Source organism: Heloderma suspectum, chromosome 2 (genome assembly GCF_057233095.1).
Source record: "Heloderma suspectum isolate Gila_16-S chromosome 2, 16-S_ref, whole genome shotgun sequence".
In the NCBI taxonomy this organism is placed as follows: domain Eukaryota; kingdom Metazoa; phylum Chordata; class Lepidosauria; order Squamata; family Helodermatidae; genus Heloderma; species Heloderma suspectum.
Genome location: NC_139459.1, coordinates 93,935,708 through 93,955,299, shown reverse-complemented (window position 1 = coordinate 93,955,299; position 19,592 = coordinate 93,935,708). Strand labels below are relative to the sequence as shown.

Genomic DNA, 19,592 nt, shown 5'->3' with positions numbered 1-19,592 from the left:
TGTACTCTGCATATAAGTTAAATAAGCAGGGTGACAATATGCAGCCTTGTCGTACTCCTTTCCCAATTTTGAACCAATCGGTTGTTCCATGTCTGGTTCTTACTGTTGCTTCTTGACCCTCGTACAGGTTTCTCAGGAGACAGGTAAGGTGGTCTGGTACTCCCATCACTTTAAGAATTTGCCACAGTTTGTTGTGATCCACACAATCAAAGGCTTTAGCGTAGTCAATGAAGCAGAAGTAGACATTTTTCTGGAATTCTCTTGCTTTCTCCATGATGCAGCGAATGTTGGCGATTTGATCTCTAGTTCCTCTGCCTCTTCGAAACCCAACTTGTACTTCTGGTAGTTCTCGGTTCGCATACCGCTGAAGCCTAGCTTGTAGGATTTTGAGCATCACCTTGCTGGCATGTGAAATGAGTGCAATTGTGCAGTAGTTTGAACACTCTTTGGCGTTGCCCTTCTTTGGAATTGGAATGTAAACTGACCTTTTCCAGTCTTGCGGCCATTGTTGAGTGTTCCAAATTTGTTGGCATATTGAATGCAGCACTTTAACAGCATCATCTTTTAGGATTTTAAATAGCTCAGCTGGAATACTGTCATCTACGCTAGCTTTGTTGTTACTAATGCTTCCTAAGGCCCACTTGACTTCACTTTCTAGGATGTCCAGTTCAAGTTCAGTGACCACACTATCATGGCTATCAGGGACATTAAGATCTTTCCTGTATAGTTCTTCTGTGTATTCTTTCCACCTCTTCTTAATCTCATCTGCTTCTGTTAGGTCCCTGTCTTCTTTGTCCTTTATCATGCCCGTCTTTGCACAAAACGTTCCCTTGAGATCTCCGATTTTCTTGAAGAGATCTCTAGTCTTTCCCATTCTGTTGTTTTCCTCGATTTCTTTGCATTGTTCATTTAAGAAGACCTTCTTGTCTCTCCTTGCTATTCTCTGGAACTCTGCATTCAGTTGGATATATCTTCCCCTTTCTCCCTTGCTTTTCGCTTCCCTTCTTTCGTCAGCTACTTGTAAAGCCTCATCAGACAGCCACTTGGCTTTCTTGCATTTCTTTTTCTTTGGGATGGATTTCGTTGCTGCCTCCTGAACAATGTTACGGACCTCTGTCCATAGTTCCTCAGGCACTCTGTCTATCAGGTCTAATCCCTGAAATCTATTCCTCACCTCCACTGTGTATTCATAAGGGATATGATTTAGGTCATACCTGAATGGTTTAGTGGTTTTCCCTACATTCTTCAATTTAAGCTGAAATTTTGCAACAAGAAGCTCATGATCTGAGCCACAGTCAGCTCCAGGTCTTGTTTTTACTGACTGTCTAGAGCTTCTCCATCTTTGGCTGCAAAGGACATAATCAATCTGATTTCGATATTGACCATCTGGTGATGTCCATGTGTAGAGTCGTCTCTTGTGCTGTTGGAAAAGAGTGTTTGCTATGATCAGCGTGTTCTCTTGGCAAAACTCTATTAGCCTTTGTCCTGCTTCATTTTGTACACCAAGGCCATGCTTGCCTGTTATCCCGGTGATTTCTTGACTTCCTACTTTAGCATTCCAATCCCCTATGATGAAGAGGACATCTTTTTTTGGTGTTAGTTCTAGAAGGTGTTGTAGGTCTTCATAGAACCGATCAACCTCAGCTTCTTCGGCCTCAGTGGTTGGGGCATAGACTTGAATTACTGTGATGTTAAATGGTTTGCCTTGGATTCGTACTGAGATCATTCTATCATTTTTAAGATTGTACCCCAGTACTGCTTTTCCCACCCTTTTGTTGACTATGAGTGCTACTCCATTTCTTCTGTGGGATTCTTGCCCACAATAGTAGATATGATGGTCACCTGAATTAAATTCGCCCATGCCTGTCCATTTTAGTTCTCTGATTCCCAAGATGTCGATGTTCAATCTTGCCATCTCATGTTTGACCACCTTCAACTTACCTTGATTCATTGATCTTACATTCCAGGTTCCTAAACAATATTGTTCTTTACAGCATCGGATTTTCTTTTCACCACCAGACACATCCACAGCTGAGTGTCCTTTTGGCTTTGGCCCAGCCGCTTCACTCTTTCTGGCGCTACTTGTAAATACCCTCTGCTCTTCCCCAGTAGTATATTGGACACCTTCCGACCTGAGGGGCTCATCTTCTGGTGTCATCTCTTTTAGCCTTGTGATACGTTCCATGGGATTTTCTTGGCAAGAATACTGGAGTGGGTTGCCATTTCCTTCTCCAGTGGACCACATTTTGTCAGAACTCTCTGCCATGACCTGTCCGTCTTGGGTGGCCCTGCACGGCATAGCTTATGGCTTCACTGAGTTACGCAAGCCCCTTCGCCACAACAAGGCAGTGATCCATGAAGGGGTAATAGACATTATCTGAACAAAATTAAACCTCTATGGATTCCCATTTTTTGTGCCTTGTATGAAAATAAAGCCCTTTATAACCTCCCACAAACTAATTCAATGGAGTACTTGGACTTCAGCTCACAATCAATTGGCCAAAACCTATTCAAATTAGAGTAGTGTTGCCAACTGTTTTGGTGGCACATGTTGCTGTGCCTTTAACAGTAGCTTTATCTACAGTCATTAGCAGGAGATAGACTTTATCTTCCTGCCATGAAAAGCTTCATATGCTATCGAGCATATCATGTTGCTGTTAAAGGCACAGCAGCAATCCAGCCCACATCTGAGAAGTTGGCAACACCTAGTCATTCCATTTCAGCTCAATTAGCTTGTGGTTCAGGCTATAAATCAGAAGAAAATCTGGAGCAGAGCACAGAAGGGTTGTATGTTGTTGATTTGCTCAATGGAGTATGATAGTAAAGCTAAAATAGAAAAGCAATTAGTTTCTCTAAGATCAGGAGCTTTTTTTGTGATGACTCACTATATCAGCAATCTCCGCCATGTATAAATTAATTATTTTAAGAACACTTCAGGGAAATTTGGGAAGCATTTGCGGCATTATTCAGGCATCTTACTGCAATTTGCCAAGCATTTTCTCTGGAGTAGTCCCATTTAATTCTGTGGAATAATTCCAGAACTTTGTAGCTGATGAATATTGGAAGTCAGTGAGAGGCATTAGTCATTTTTATCTTTGAGAAGCCACTCTTTCCCAAATTATAATAGTGATTGATATTGCTTTACTTAGAAGTAGGGCAGCAATGATAAAGTTAGAGAGCTACTTTAAAAAAAAAATACTGTCATTTTTTGTAGTTGTTATGCTCATCTATGTACCAAAGGAGATACACCACGTTCAAGCATTTTTTGCAAAACTGGCAAAGGCCAATTTTAGTATTGGGGTTCAGTCTTAAAGGCTGTTCACATGACACACAGCCCACAGTGGGTTATTTAACTGGGGGGCACATACAGCCACCATCTTGAATATGCAACCCCTACTCAGGGGTTGTGTCATGTGAATGTGGGTAATACAAGGGTTAAACAGCTCTTGCAAAACCCATGGTCTGTTTTAGGGTTATGTGAGGGTTGTTTAATCCTCGCTTAACCTGTGTTCGCTGGGTTCACAAGACATGACAACCCTCAAGAGGGGTTATATGCCAACTGCTGCCTGAGGGTGCCGTGACTTGTAGGTTATTTAACCCACGACGAGCCACGGCGTGTCATCCAAACTTGGTCTTAGGGTCAGGAGTGGCATAATCACCCAGCAGCCTTGGGCAGCTGCCAGTGCCCCACCAGGGCCCACTACTGATGCCTGCTCTGCAGCCCCCTTAAAAAGGCAGCTCTTAGTAGTGCTAGATAGCTGGGTTGAGCTGCCATTTTAATTTCCCCCAATGTAGCTTTGCTCTGGGTATTGTGGGGAATTTAAATGGCAGCTAGAGGCAGCTATCTGGTGCTGTTCAGAGTGCTGCTGCTGTTGCAGCCCACTATCGACACCAGGTAAACCTACCAGGGTCTACTGATGAAGGGGGGGGGGTAACCCACTGGAGGGCACTTTGCCTGGGACCCTCTAAATCCCAGAGCTGGCCTGCTTTGAATAACTGGATGCAAAAGAGGGCAGGGCTTCTCCACCTTTAATACAGGGCTGAGGAACCTCTGGCCAGTGGGCTGGATGCAGCCTTCATGGATTCCCCATCCAGCCCTCAAGCTTTGTCGTTGTTGTTGTTGTTATCTCAGATCAGTGATCTAAACAGAAGGTTCACTCAATCTATTTGTTCGCATTCTGATAATAAAGTATATGCTTTACTCATGCAGTTTTGGGTTGGGTAATGTGTAGCCTGCCAGATGATGTTCGACTGCAACTCCACTCATCCCTCACCATTGGCTCTGCTGGCTAGGGCTGACTGGATTGCTAGTTCAGCAACGTCTGGAGAGCCACATTTTCCCCACCCCTGTTCTACTGCTTCATTCTAGCAATATTTGCAAGATGTTCACCCATAATGGCAGCCTGCATAATCAAGTGGCTGGAGAGTTGGATACTGACCTGAAAGACCTGTGTACAAATTCCTGTTCTGCCATAAAGTTCATTCCCAGGTCACACGATCATCCTGGCTTAAACAAGCTGGCCCGTCCTGTTCCAGGTGCCATTTGCCTGCTCAGGTGTGGCTTGTTGTGTTGACCAAACCCAAGTGGCATGGCTTGTTTAAGAGGGAAACAACCCTCAAATAACCTGTGGGCAGTTGCTGGGTTATTTGGCGGTTGTTTCCTCCTCAAATGAGCCATGCGGCCTGGGTTCAGATGACATGACAAGCTGTGCCCTGGCAGGTGGTAATACAAATAGTGCCTGGCAAGTGCTGTGGCTTGAACTAGCCACCGTGGCTTCTTTAAGCTGCAGTGATTGTGCAGACCAAGTCATTGGCTTTGGGCAAATCATTTGTCTCTCATGATGTCACAAGGTTTTCTGTGAGAACAAAATGGGACAACCCTGTACACACTTCTCTGCATTACCAGAGGAAGAGCAAGATACACACTCAAGATGAATGAGGAGTCCAAAGTCCAGGAGTGATCTCTGGAATAGACTTCTACTCCTGGGAGCTCTGAAGTTCTGAAATTGTGGCAAGGAATATTGGATTGCCAAAGAGAATACAGATGAAAGTGGTACGTGAAGAATCCAAAATGAAATGATTACCCTTTGGACCCAGGTTTCTCTTTTTGTTCTGATTCATGTGCATTCACTTGATGTTCACTCTCGATACTGATGTTTGTATCATACTGGAGGGAAAAGGAAGCATAAAACAATATTTGTAATGTGGTCCTTATCAACTGTTTCTGGCATCACACTTCAGAGAGCAGATATAGGGAAAATGAGACTTTCATTTGCAGCTAGTTCCCACGCAGCATAGAACTTCTGTGCTTCCCAGCATCAGCATCCTCTCATTTTGCCGAGATAGTCTTATCTCTCTCTGTGTGTGCACATGGCAAACTACATATTACCTAATTGTATAGTGCACTTACATGAGAGTAAAATTTAAGACAAGCCTTAGCTGCGACATGCATGTCTTTTTACTCTCATCTTTCTACTCCCATCTAACTGTGCACAGCCCCAATTCAAGCTGGGACCCTGGCACTCTGGAAGAGGAGCATTAAACATTCTCCCCGCCCCCTGAAATGCCCCCCCTTGCAAGGGGATTTTAAAAAAAGAAAGAAAAAAGTCTCCATTAGAGTCAATTGAAGCTTCTTTTTTGAACTGGGGAATTTTAGGAAAAAAACAAGTTGGGGGGAGGTGGACAGAAGATTTAAGTTACCCCTCCCAGAGTGCCATGGCCCTGATCTGAACTGAGGCTGTGTATGCTTACATGAGAGTAAAAAGAAAGACCAGCCTTGGCTACATGCTATACAATTAGCATAAGCTGTAGTTTGACCGTGTGCGTGAGAGAGAGAGAGAGTGCATATCTCTGGGGCAAACCAGATGTGACATTATCTATGTCTTGAGCTCTGGTGTGTGCTCAATTTAAAAAAGCAGCAGCCAGTGTGGGAATCTCAGTTTGGATTGGGGCCCCAGCTGGGGCAAAGGCTGATAGCTTTCCTTCCCCCATTCCACAGTCTCGGTGTGACTCCCCCCTGCCATCTTCACCAGTTCTTTATGTTTTAAATATCAAGCACAACAGGGCTAAAGACATGAATAACAGCTTCCCTCCCAACAAAAATAGCGGTGTATGTGATTTTTGTCAGGACTGTGGGCACAGGAAAGGGTTAACCCCCCATGTGCCATGGTTCCAAAACCTAATTTCTTCCCCTCTGCATGGCTGATACATTTTAATTAGATAGATGTGACCACACATTTCAAGTAAAGTGTAGTTAGCTCTTAGTTTGGTTCTGGTGCAGGTTCAGAACTGCTTGAAGGCATCTAGTGAAAGAAGAATCTCTTACGTGGTTATGATGGAGAGAACTGCCTCTTTCCAGGTTCCTGTTCCTAAATGCAGTATCATTTTCCTTGTTCAGAATGGCACTTCCAGGATCCTCCTAAAAGGCACAATCATTGAAGACAGTAGAGGAGATCAAATGGGAAGACCTGGGCCAACACATTGGACAACAGTAGTGGCATCCACACTTCTTCAATAAGAAGGAATCAGAACGAACGATGGACAGTAGCTCTTTTCAGACATTCAATCTATTTTGTGGTGGTGGGAACCAGCCCAGCGCTCATCCTGACTTTGTTCACAAGAGGGACAGGCAACTTCTTTTGGTCCAGGAGTCAGATTGCCCTACTGGACTAAGCCAGTAGGTTGGAAGTCTAGAGGGCAGGCCCCTTCCCTGTAGCCCCTCCCCTTCCAGTGACATCATTCAACCACACCCATAGTTTTTCTCTGTGCAGAGAGAGGCATGGATAACAAAGTAATTCCCCTTTCATGCTGCTCACCCTCCCATTGGGAGGGTGAACAGGATGCCCAGAAGTCCCCTTGTTATCTCCACTAACAGATCAGAGATAACATGGGGATTCCTCTCCACTGCCTCTTCCTCAAACCAACTGGCTAAGGGGCAGAGCTTGGGGAGGGGCCCATGGAGGGCTCCCAACCAACTGTAGGCCAAAATGAGCAACTCTATGGGCCAAAGTTTGCCCTCCTCAGACCCTGCATTGTTGTGATGTGTGAACTTGTTCATAGTGTTCGATATTTAGGGATGTACGAAACACTTACTGGTTTCATCCAGGGACATCCGCAGTGGGGGGGAGATGCTCAATGGGGGGGAGGTGATCCGTTCCTCCCCCCCCGGAATCCTGCTCGGCTGGCTCTGCTCCGTGGCCAGGCCGCTGAGCCGCTGGCCGGGCGAACCCGCAGCAGGGCCTCCAGCCACTGCTGGGCTGCTGTGGACGCAAATGGCATCCTGAGTAGGGGACGCCATTTACGTCCCTATGGTAGCCCGTGATAGGCTACGTAAATATTTACATAGCCTACCACGGCTAAAGCGGGAACACAAATGGCGCCCCCTACGCCATTTGTGTTCCCGTTTTCTCCGTGATAGGCTACGTAAATATTTATGTAGCCTATGACAGCTAAAACGGGAACACAAATGGCATCCCCTACGCCATTTGCATTCCCGTTATTCCTGTTTAACCGTTATAGGCTATGTAAATATTTACGTAGCCTATCACGGGCTACCATAGGGACGCAAATGGTGTCCCCTACTCAGGATGCCATTTGCGTCTGCAGCAGCCCAGCAGCAGCCACCGCTGGAGCCACCGCTGGAGCCGAAGCCGCAGCCGGAGCTGCAGCCAGGTAGGCTCCATTTTGCGGGGCTTTCGCGGGGTGGTGGGACGGATTGCTCCGTTCCGCCACGGATTCCGGGGGGCTGAATTCACTGGAATTCGGCCCCCCTGGGATCCGTGGCGGAATTCTCTAACATCCCTACTGATATTACTGCAACTTCATGGTCCTGAGTTAGTTACACTCTGTGGAAGGTAGTCACAAAGAGGAAAAAAGACTATGTGAATGCAGAGGTAAATGATACAATAATACAGTACATTTTATTATTCATAGTATAAAAACAGACACAAATGCTAGGAGAAGTTTGCTAAATGTTTTTTGTGGAGAGCTGTATATGGGTAAGGATAAAAACAGCGAGGGGGAGTGTGGCAGAGCAGAGGAACAGCAGGGCAGCTGAGCGGCAGGGACTGGCCAAAAGCATGGAAGAAGGAGGCGGGGCCCGGGGAGATCAGTGGGGGGGCTGTCCGTGTGTCAGTCCCCATCCATCACTAATGTGCAAGGGGAGGGAAAGGGGCAGGAACCCAGGAACAAGTATTGCTGAGCCTGGAGCGTGCGTAATGCCTCTTCACGGAAACATAACGCTATGGGAATGGCCATCTACAGAGAAGGAAGCACGTGTAAAGGGAATCAGTTGTGATCCTGCATTTAAAAGGGAAGTGGAAAGCCCTGTTTTAAATGCAGGATTTTAGGCTGGTGTAGAAATCCCCATAGTTAATGTTACGTCCAAACCTGGGTTTGCATATTTGCAAGGAATCAGAAGTTGGAGCCTTGCCCCTTTCCTGACACATTTCCCCCTCTGCTTTGATGGGGGAGGGTGATACAGAAGACTTTGCATTCTATTTCCTTTCGCAACAAAGATGCAAACTGGAAGAAAACTTCATGCAACTTGAGTTTTTCTAACTTCCTGCAGCAGATCTCCTTGCAGAGGAAGGAGCTGTTACTGTACACCTTGCAACACAGACTGCAAAACAGTTTTTCCTCTTGCAGTGGTAATGAAGGTTTTGCTGAACCTGCTCCTTCCTGCCTTTGCTCCTCGCTGAGCTGTTCTCCACTGATCAGGGAGGAACAACTGAGCATGAGGGGGCAGGTTGGCAAGTTTTGTAGCCTTTGGTTGATAGGCCGTTTACACCCTTCAAGCCATAAATGTTTTGTTTGGCTCAAAAGCAGTTCTTAGAAAATAATCCAGCTTTATCTCCCCCAGTTAGTTAAGTGGCTAGTCTTCAGAGACTCTTTTGAAAATAAGAAGCTTGAAAAATAGGTGAAAACAACACAGCCAGCATTTCAAGTACTTTCGCTTTTCTTCAGTAACTTCACTTTTTAGCACTTATTTATTGTTTAAGTAATTCCAAATGAGGGTCAAGCTATACATGATGGTGGGCAGCCTGTGTCTAATTCATCACCGTTCCCAAGTAAAGTGGGCTGTTTGACAAACCGCAGATGGGTGGCCTAGGCTGTGTAGGGAAAGATGTGGAACCCGGCCTCTCCGCCATCTCCCCGCTCCCCGCCACCTTAAATTGCATTCCCCTCCCCCATGTCATGCACGAAGGCAGATTTAAATGTAGAAGTATGGATCTCCTGTGGTGATAATAATAATAATCAGCTTATACCCAAGAATTTCAGCTACCATTATTACCGCTGGAACTTTATCCCTCTTTAGACAATCCTCCACTGGCATGATCACTGGATGCATGGGGGGCAGGATGCTAGACCATGCCTGCTGCCCTACCCTCAGTACCAACATGCCCCCAACGTGGCACATTCAGTAGAAGATAGCAAGGGCTCGTTTATGCATGTAGAACCATTATTCAGACCTTATAGCAGCCTTCCCCTACCTGGTCTCCTCCAGATGTTTTTGACTACAACTCCTAGAATTCTGACCATTGGCCATTTTGGCTGGGGCTGATGGGAGTTGAAGTTCAGGACATCTAGAAGGCACCAGGTTGGGAAAGGCTGCCGTATACTGAATGTGCAGAGGTTGGGGGTGGGACTAACATTGGAGACAGGACCTATGGATCCTTTCCACCTGTTCAGTGGATGGGGAGATGTTCAAAGAGAGCTGTTCTGTCACCTTTAAAAAAAAGGTAGCTATGTTGGTCCATGAGAAAAAAAACAAAATAAAACACATTTGGGCAATACCATTATTAGGACCAACCCTAATGCCGCAAAAGTTTGTTGGTTTCTCCAGAATTCTTCATCAGGCTAGGTGGTACAAAAAGTGGGAGTGAGGGCGGGAAAAAGAAACACAAACAGAACAGTCCCCCCCCCCAATGTCCACGAGGTCTGCAATTTAGACGCAGTCTCAAAATGGAGATTTGCAGAGTATAGCAGATATCAGATTAAACCTAGCAATGCACTCTGGGTCAGAGAAGCAATGGCTGATTTCCATTTCTGGAAACCTAAAGGCCGGCTGCGACTCAGATCTGTCTCACTTGCACACTTCTGTGGCCTTTTGGTTGGTGCTAATAAAGGTCATGCCCAAGTGTGTGTTGTTTTGTCTGATGTTGTTGCTGTTGATTATTAAAAGGTTTGGAGGTATTGTTTTTTAAACAATAAAAGGAATTCCCCTCTGTCCTTCCCAGTTATACCCTTGATGGTACAACACATTTAACAATTAGCCTCCATTTCCCAAGGGTCCTTCCCACAACCTTCCCTTCAGGTCACTGACATGTGTTAAGTTCTGTGTCTTACTTATTAAAGTTTAAACCATTTACAGTTATCACTTTCACATCTGCTCGTTTACCTACTATGACATTAAATTTTTGAAAAAAGAAAAGGAAGAAAGCAAAAGAATGGGGGGAAAGAGAAAAGGAAAAGGAGAATTTGAAAGGAAAGGAAGATAACGAAAAATAAAACTGAGCCTAATGTTGATAGTACAGAGGGTTGGATGGTACAATGGTAAGGAACATATCCTCAACTCCTCAGTCCTCGTAGATCTCTAACATTCTGCCAGACATTTTGGAATTCATCTTCCCGCTCCCTTTTTATGTCAACTACTGGTTCTTCACCTGTGAGCTCCAAGAGGCCTTTCACCCATTGATCCCATTGATCAGGAGACCTGGTGGCTTTCCACCTCTGCAGTAAGAGACCTTAGGCAATGAGGGAAGCCTTATAAAACCAGGCTCTCTGTTCTTCAGAGATGCCCCATTTTATAGGTATATGTCCCATAACAGTCTGAAGAAATGGAATAGGATTTTTTAAAAGGTCATATTGATTCGATGGCCTTGTAGGCCCCTTCCAACCCTACTATTCTATGATTGATTCTATGATTCTTGTTATTACTTCATTATAAAAAGGTGACATAATTATTAATAGCACAGTCCCAGAGAAGGTGGGAGGGATTAGTTTGTAGTGATTTACACCGCCAGTTACCTGCCTCTTTTAATCTATCATTCCAGAAACTGGACATATGGTATATGCAGTGGAAAGACTGATTCTACACAGAGTTAGGTGTACCTGAGCTCACTGATTTCAGTGGACTTAGTAGTGCCAATTCTGTTGACGGAGCTGTCTCTAGCCAGGGGTGGCGCAAGATATCATGCTGCCTGAGGGAAGGACAAAATGCTGTCCCCCCATCCCACCTACAGAAGCTGAGTAGACTGGCAACTGAATCTGATTCAGCGCTGGAGACGAGAACCTGAGAACTGCAGGCTACTTTAAGGGATGCAAGGAGAGCCATCTGGAACACCCAGCTTTGTCCTCCAAGAGAGGGGAATAACCAGGGGGCTGCCATTGCTGCCCCTTCCACAGCACCCATCACCTGCTGCCTGAGGCATCTACCTCACTCCTCCTAATGGTAGGGCCAGCCCTGTTTAACTTCTTTCAGCTGTGATCCTTGATACTGACCAACTCACCCAGTGCAATTCTACACAGCACTCAGTTCAGTTTGATGCATGCACTTTGTTGGCTTTTGTTATTTGCTTTTTGCAATAAGCATGATGCATTACAAAGCTTTATTTTTCAGGGTTTGTTGTAAGCTTAATGCTTGTTTGAAATAGTCACTTGAACCTGATGAACCCATATTTCTTCAAGAGATTTTAATTCCGCAAAAAACCACACAACTGACAGGAGCGGCAGTTCCTCATTGCAGAGTGAAGTGACTCAGGATGACATATGAGCTGAAAAATCCCTACTTGAAATCTCATGTCTGCTCCAAAATCTCTTAGTCAAAGCACTCTTTTATTCCACTTATTTATTAAAATATTTCTATTGTGCTTTTGTGCATAAACTGTGTCCAGGTGTCTGACAGAAAAGAATGGTTTTAAAAACAGCCCAGCTAAAAACAAAACCCAGTGGATGTTGTTATATCACAAAGGCAAAATTCACCTGGATATTCTCTCCATTTTGTGCGGGAGAATTTCGCAGTGGAATGTACTCCAAGACTATTTCAAGGCATGGGGAAACACTCAGAAAGGCAGAAACATCAGCTTAGATGAAGCTTTAATACCGTCTGTAACGCTGTGGGCAATATCCTTCTTAGGTATTGGCACCATAAAAAGCTGAACAGTTACCTAAACCAAGTCTCACCAGTGCTGAGGTATACTGTCAGTGCACATATTTCTTGGAAACTATCACTTTTTTTAGAATGATGTAGTATCAATGCCATCTTAGGTAGCATATTACCATCACAGTGAGCACCATCATGGAAGAGTATGCTGACTACTGGAGTTGAATCAAGACATTTTCTGGTTCATGTCCAATACTCTTCAAATCTCTAGTTCAAATCTCTGCCAAGTCATGGGGGAAAGTCATGTGTGTCTATCACCATCTTCCAGCCTAACTATATGGCCGGAGACAGGCGCTATACTTTTGGAGAGCTGCACAAAGCATAATAGTGCATTGTGGCCAGTGGTTTCAACTCATTTCACCACTTCAGTCTCTGGGCCGATCTACACTTACAGGGTTTTTTTTGCTTCCAATGAGGTTTCACTGCCCGTCTTTCACACTACACAGTAGCTGCCTCGAATCGGAACTGGAATTTCCCGCTTCCGTGCTCCCGCTTTCAATACCCTGATATCCCGGTATTTGCCCTTAATGTGCTCTGATTTTCTGCCTTCGCTACCGTAGCTGTTCGTAGTCCCCTCCCCTGCCCATCCATATACGGCAGTGTTTGTATTTCCCTCCTGTCCAATCACAGCTCTTGATGGCCCCATGTCGTCTTCCGGCTACTGATCGCATAGCTTCCTCAGCAGCCCCCGTTCCCTCAGCAACAAGCAAAGGGCTGGATGTGCGCACTTGTCTGATCTCGGAAGCTAAGCAGGGTCAGCCCCGACCAGTAGTTGGATGGACGACCGCCTGGGGATCAGGCTTCCTGCACTGAGCAGGGGGTTGTTCTATCCCTTCAAATGAGACTAAGAAGCTTCACATCTTCGAATCTTCGAAGATCATCCCTGAATTAGAAAAAAAAACATCGTGGAGAAGCCACGATTCTTCGAAGATAATGCCTTAATTAAAAAAAAAACCTGGAGCAGGGGATAGGAGGGGGTAAAACTTAGTCTCATTTGAAGGGATAGAACAACCCCCTACTCAGTGCAGGAAGCCTGATCCCCAGGCGGTCGCCCATCCAATTACTGTCCGGGGCTGACCCTGCTTAGCTTCCGAGATCAGTCAAGCGCACGCAGGAAAACAGCAGGAAAACAGCACAGCACTCGAGTGTGAACCGAGCTCACACATTCGATGAAGCACCGCAACAGGGAAAATGGGTGAGTGGGGATAATCACGTTTTAATGCGAGAGCGTTTAACCCGACAGGACGCTGAATTCATTGCAATGGCAGGCGCAATGTAGATCAGCCCTCTGTTTACAGGTTTTTGCAGCACTTCAGAAGTCTGCAAACCTGTTTTGTGAGAGATGACAGGGTCACAAAAGAAAGAGGTGTGTACACAATGGGGAAAATTTATTTATTTGATTTCTAGTCTGCATTTTGATCTAAATGGATCCCCAGGATGTCTTACAATTATATAAAATAAGCGGGGCTGCTTCAGTCTCCTCCGACAGGTAGTACTGCTGTGGGAAGGTTCCCTGGCCCCAAACCCTCAATGTGCCTTATGCAATTTGGGCTGTTTCTATCTTCCCTGACTGTATTTTCCTTACTTGCCCTTCCCCCATGACTGCAGTTCTTCTCACTAGCTGAGATCATAGAGGGTGAACCCAGATGCAACAGTTATGCCCAGTCCCACTTAAACTGATGCGGAGCCTCTCCTATCACTGCCAGTTGCCAACATCTGTTTCTATCTCAGCTATGCAGCCCCCCCATCACCACTATGTTATGCTGTCTTGCACTTCTTTTGTGGGATATTAGAGCTGCCAACTAGCCATGAAACAACTGTGCAAATAACAATGGTGGGGATCACACCAAATAAGGGGGTAAGCTAAGAGTTAATTTGTTCTTGGTCTTTCTAAAGTAGTTAGTGGATGCAAGGACAGGGTGCCAAGTGAACAAACAGCTCTGGATGCAGAGAACCTTGGGTGTAAATAGGGGGCACAAGGGGCGGGGGGTCCTAGTAGCCAGGTGGAGTCAAATAAATTTCCTTTTAGCCTGGGTTTCTTTTATATAAAAATGCTAGCATGTTCAGTATGTTCTGTAGTAGCAGAGGTTTCATTCTGTTAGAAGTCTGGCCCGATTAACTAAGCTGTTTTGTACTTCTGGCTGCTTAGCCGGGGATCTATCTGTTTATGAGTCAGTAAGCTTTCCAAGCCCTTCACTTTCTGGATGCAGTCTGCTTTATTCAGCCACTTCTGCTAACAACCACCACCACCACCACCATCAACAACAACAACCAACCAATCAAGTAGGCTTGTTGTTATGCCTTTAAGAGAGTTTTGCTTTGAAGAAATCAGTGGGTGAAGCTTGTTGTGGCCTGCAGCTAAAGCATTCTCATTTGCTAATTGCTGCCGCTGGACCTACTGCTAAAGGGACAGCTACAAGGGTAATTGCAAAAGCTGGCAACCCTGCTGGATACAAGTGTGATAAACTACTGACTCTGTCAATAAGATAAAAGTCTAGAGGGTATATCACGAGAGAGGATAAAGCAACTGGATTTGTATTAAGGGAGATTTGTAGGGAACAATATGACAACAATTACACATTTTTAAACATGTGAGATGTTAAACAAAACATTACAGTGTGGACTGCTCCGGTTCACTGTTCCAGTCAATCAGCCATGCTGTCTCCCACAATATTCATTCCATTCGCTCTCCAACTCATTTTTCCATTCCTGCACCACAAGTCAGTGAGCATTTCACTGGGCTGCTTTGTGGGGTTCCCCCTTTACTGTGTTTTTCCTACAGGATTTCTTTTTTGCGGGGGGGGGGAGGTATTTCTGCAAACTTTAGGGTTGCCCCGAACTTGCTGATACTTCCCTCTCATGTGTATGTGTGTGTGGTGCCATTTTGGATACATAAACAATGGCACTCAACAGCCTGAACATCGGAAATAGGGGGAATCATGCTGTTGGAAAACCTCTTTCCTCCCACTGTGCATTAATATTAACCCCTCTCATGTCTGTAAAGGGCTACTGGCATGGCTTTTTGACCACTAGAAAGAAGTTACAGATTATTGGGCTGTTGATATATGCTGAGAATTCTCTTATTTACTTTCTAGGATGAATTAACTGGTACGATTTACTTTAGGATTGATTGATCCTCTTTATTTAAGTTTAATCATTAACCTGTTTGTGTACCTCTGAGAACTGAGATGTATAACTGGGGCCAAACCACACAGGATATGGGAGATCTGTGAAAGGCTCTCTCGGGGTTCCCCCTCTTCTACTTTAAAGTAGTTGCAAGGGGCCACAGTTTTGATCAGTGGTACAGGTGGACGTGGTAGTTGGCCTTCCGGTCCCTGTTTTTGCAACCTATTACCATCCCCCTTGCAACCTCCTATTGACCCTGTACTGGAAAAAATGCAGGCACAGTACAGTTGCTAGTATTTTTTTCTGTTACAACTCTAATAGATTTGGGGTGGGGATGTAATTTATAGTGGAATGATGGTTGGGGGATGGGGAGGGCCTAAACACTTCTCTCATGCTGCTGCTCCAATCAAAATGGGAGCACATCAAATGGGAGTGCTTTAAAGTGAAAAAAAAATCTAAAGTACATCTGTTCCAGTCAATTCATCTGGTCAATATTATTATCCCCTCTTCCAGGTTTGCTATGTATTGACAGGCTTTTTTACTGATTTTTTTTTGTTGCCGGGGGCAGGGGGACTCATTTTCTATCATTTCACATTCTGTTATGCAATATTTTCCTCTTTTATTTTTTTCATTATCTTTTATGAAACCAGTGGAGGCTGGTGACTCCGATGACAGTTGGGCGGAGAATTGGATCCGGTTCTCAGTCAGAACCAGTCAGAACCATAAAGGAGCTATCCAAGGTGATTCGCAAATTAGACTTCTGACTGGTTCTGATTGAAACCCTGTATGAAACTTATAATAAAAACTAAACAAGAAATAATGGAAGGAATTCTAAGGATTGGAAACTGGTAGATCACAGCCTCCAGCTTTATGGACTACTAACGCAGGCGTGACAACAAAGACAGAGCTTGTGTGCATGGGAAGGCAGCCACAGCTTCTGCTGCCATGACTTCCCAATATTCAGTTGTAAGTTGCTATGGATTATATAATAAACAGAATGGCAGCTAATAAGCAGGCCTGGCATCAGGGGTTGGTATGGATGGGCAGCTGCTGTCGGCCACCAGTCTCAAAAGGGCCCTTCTCTAACTGTTCTGACACTGTGGGCAGTGCACTGCTGAAGAGGAGCTAAATTGGCACTTGGCTCCATGCTGGTCAGCTGCCATATTAAAAGACCCCAATACTCTGGGGTCTTTTAATAGAAAAAAGGGTCTTTTAATAGAAAATACAATGCCCAGCCCAACCCAACATCAACAACAGGAATTGCATTTGGGGTAATTTAAGATGGCGGCCGGTGGGTATGGAGTGGAGTACTGGCTCAGCTTCCATTTAGAATCTCCTCTGCCACCCACCAGGGAAACATGTCCTGTTTGTGAGGTAAAATGAGTCAGTAATGGCAGCGATAGATGGTTCTGGGGAAACAGTGGTGTGGGGTGTGTGCATGCAGATAGCAGACGCATCAGAACTGCCACCACCGGGGGGGGGGCATCAGTAGCACCATGCCCAAACCCCCCAAAGTATGACACCAGCCCAGTTGATAAGTATAATTGACTACCACTTATGTATGCCAATCAAGGATGAAGGGCTGACCTACACACTCACCTTGGCTAAAGGGTGCATAATAGGTGTGGGGGAACATGCATATATTCCCCCTCTACACTCATAGGATAACATGAGCACTCATTAAGCCAATGGGAGCTTCCTTCCCAAGCCAAATTGCAGATGGGGGGTGTATGTGATTTGGGGGGGGGACACTGTGGCATGGGAGGAAAGACTAGATTGCACAGTCCATCAAATAGAGGACACCTTCAAACAGAGGACTGTCCTCTGCTAGCTCTCCAAAATAGAGGACTGTCTCCTATAAAATAGGATACCCGGTCACCCTAGCTGGGCTTCAACCCCAGGTTATCCAAGAGCTTAACAGAATATGCACATAGAAACAGGAGCTATTTCACAAAATACTATTGATAGTGCTGATACATTTTAAGGTATGATTCTTTTCCTGTCTTTTTTTTTATTAGCATAACAGATGAGGATGCTTACAGTCATAGTGACAAGTGCTTGCTTTGATACCAAACCAGTCATAGAGCCAACATTACAAACACAGTCAAGATAATCTGCTCATCACAAATGTAGTCTGAGATGCTGAGCAATGAAAATGATAGCAGAAAGCACAGTGTTTATGAAGTCTGTGAGCATAGCTAATAAATGCCCTCAGTCCAAACAAAGACAGGATTGCTCTGCTATACTGATACAATAAGTAACAAAGGAAAGCAGTAAATGGAGCCTCTGTTCATAACATCCAAGTTGTGTTCAGTCTTTTAGGCAAGAGCACTTTGCATTGGCAAGGTGTATCATTTGTACACCTTGGCAGGTGTATTAGCGATTGCAAAATCGTTGCCTGTGGACAGCAGAAAATCTCTCTTCCTCAACACTGTTCCATAGCCTTCTAGAAAGAATAAAAAACTTTTTTGGCTTACCTCAAATGCAGGATTCCTGTAGCTATGGGAAAAAGTGCCATTAACCTCTGGTGTAGCCATAGGTTTAGCCAGAACAAGGGTTTATTTAAAACAAAACAAAATGTGAGCTTCTTTTCAAACTGTGGCTGTGCTCCTATGCGACCAGCAACAACATCCAGTTAAGCTGTGTGTTCAGTATCTTTCAACTACTTCAAGTTTACCTGACTGTAGCCACACCCACAGTTCTTACAGTGAATTGATTGCTCCACTTTCCTGTGTTTTGGTGGAGTCACTCTCATACTGAAACCAGAGTATTAATCCAAGCTTGTGAAATTTCAAAAAAGTGGATGATTAATACATGGCTTTGAGCCATCCAGAAGAAGTTCACATGTTTGTTTATTCATTACCTCTCCTATGGGCAAGCCTCTAGATCCCTGCCTTGCTAGAGCTTGGGTGTCTGCTGTATCTTCATATTTTGATGTTGCTACATTTGAATGGAAAGGGACAATCATTGTTAAATATCAGATAACGTATGAATGTCAAAGGAAATTGAAGCCCTGGATTTCTGTTTAGGAGTTGCCTGGGACAAGGGAGGACACAATGTAGATCTGTATTTTTGGTAGATCTTTGGGTGATTTCCAGTAGATCTCTGGTGGTTTGCAGTCGATTAGTGAGGATTTCTGACTCCCAATCACAGTAACAATATGACACCCCCTCTCCTGGCCCCAAATTATATTGCTGTAATGAAGAAGCTTGCGGAAAACCAGGAGTGGATTTTTGAGTAGAAAGCCTGTGAGCTCTGTTCAGTCCTTCAGTCTCTGGTACTAATTCTTGGGCTCAAAATTATTTAATTCTAAATATATGTCTTTTGCACGATGCTCTGATAGGTGGATCTTGGGGTTCTTGTCACAAACAAGATAGATTCTGCAGGTCTGAAGTCTGCCCATCTGTGACCTAGGATAAGGTATATTGTAACATTCATTATGTTTATTGTAACAGCAATTACTATAGACGTACTACTGAGTCCTTCCTTGGATTGGTGCAAATGTGTATACCTGTATGTGACTTTGATATGCATCCTCTTGGAACTTCATACAACCAGAGGTTTCCCCATTCACTTTGATGTTGGTGAATGTCTAGTACACACAATGAAATTGTGTGTGCATAGCTTTTGTTGACACTGAACTGGATCCACTATGAGAAATGGGGAAAATAAAATGTATAATTATGTATAAATTATCCAGTTGGTATGAGAAGGAAGTGGAACACAAAAACAAAACAGATTGTTGCAATGGAAACCTTTAGTCAAGTTTTGGCAAACAGATATATCTACAGATAAAACATGAGCGAAGGGCTGTATGTGCCTGATTTCGTCTGATCTTGGAAGCTAAGCAGGGTCAGCCCTGGTTAGTACTTGGATGGGAGACTGCCTGGGAATAAGGCTTCCTGCACTGAGCAGGGGGTTGGACTCGATGGTCTTGTAGGCCCCTTCCAACCCCACTATTCTATGATTCTATGATATGTATTTAATGTGTTATAATTTGTTATAATATAAACTTGTATGTTAAAAACCCCTGTTGGATAACTATAGAGTAGTATCTTTTCTTTTAATTTTAAAACAAAATACCAATTTAAAAACACATAAACCATAACACTATACTAACATGATTATTTCATCACCAAAACATCAGCAGAAGAACACCAGTAGCAGCAGCAGTAACTTAACTCCCAGAATCTCCAACTGAAACAAGCAAAAAACCAAACAGCCTTACATTACTTTATGAAGGGGCAGCAAGGATGGCCATTTGCAGACTTTGCTAGACTTTGTTCCAGAGCTTCAGGGCCAT

At 44.5% G+C, this 19,592-nt stretch overlaps 1 protein-coding gene across 1 annotated transcript in view; it reads right to left on the bottom strand.

Annotated features, from left to right (window-relative positions):
- The window catches only part of SLC28A3 (solute carrier family 28 member 3), a 75,639-nt gene extending 57,702 nt beyond the window's left edge, over positions 1 to 17,937 (bottom strand). The window contains exons 1-3 of the mRNA XM_084834188.1: positions 17,767 to 17,937; positions 6,326 to 6,418; positions 5,085 to 5,167 (exon numbers count right to left, since the gene is read on the bottom strand). Coding sequence (XP_084690314.1) covers positions 5,085 to 5,167; positions 6,326 to 6,418; positions 17,767 to 17,826 — 236 coding nt within the window. The 5' untranslated portion in view covers positions 17,827 to 17,937. The remainder of the gene's footprint in view (positions 1 to 5,084; positions 5,168 to 6,325; positions 6,419 to 17,766) is intronic.
- Between the last annotated feature and the right edge of the window lie 1,655 nt (positions 17,938 to 19,592).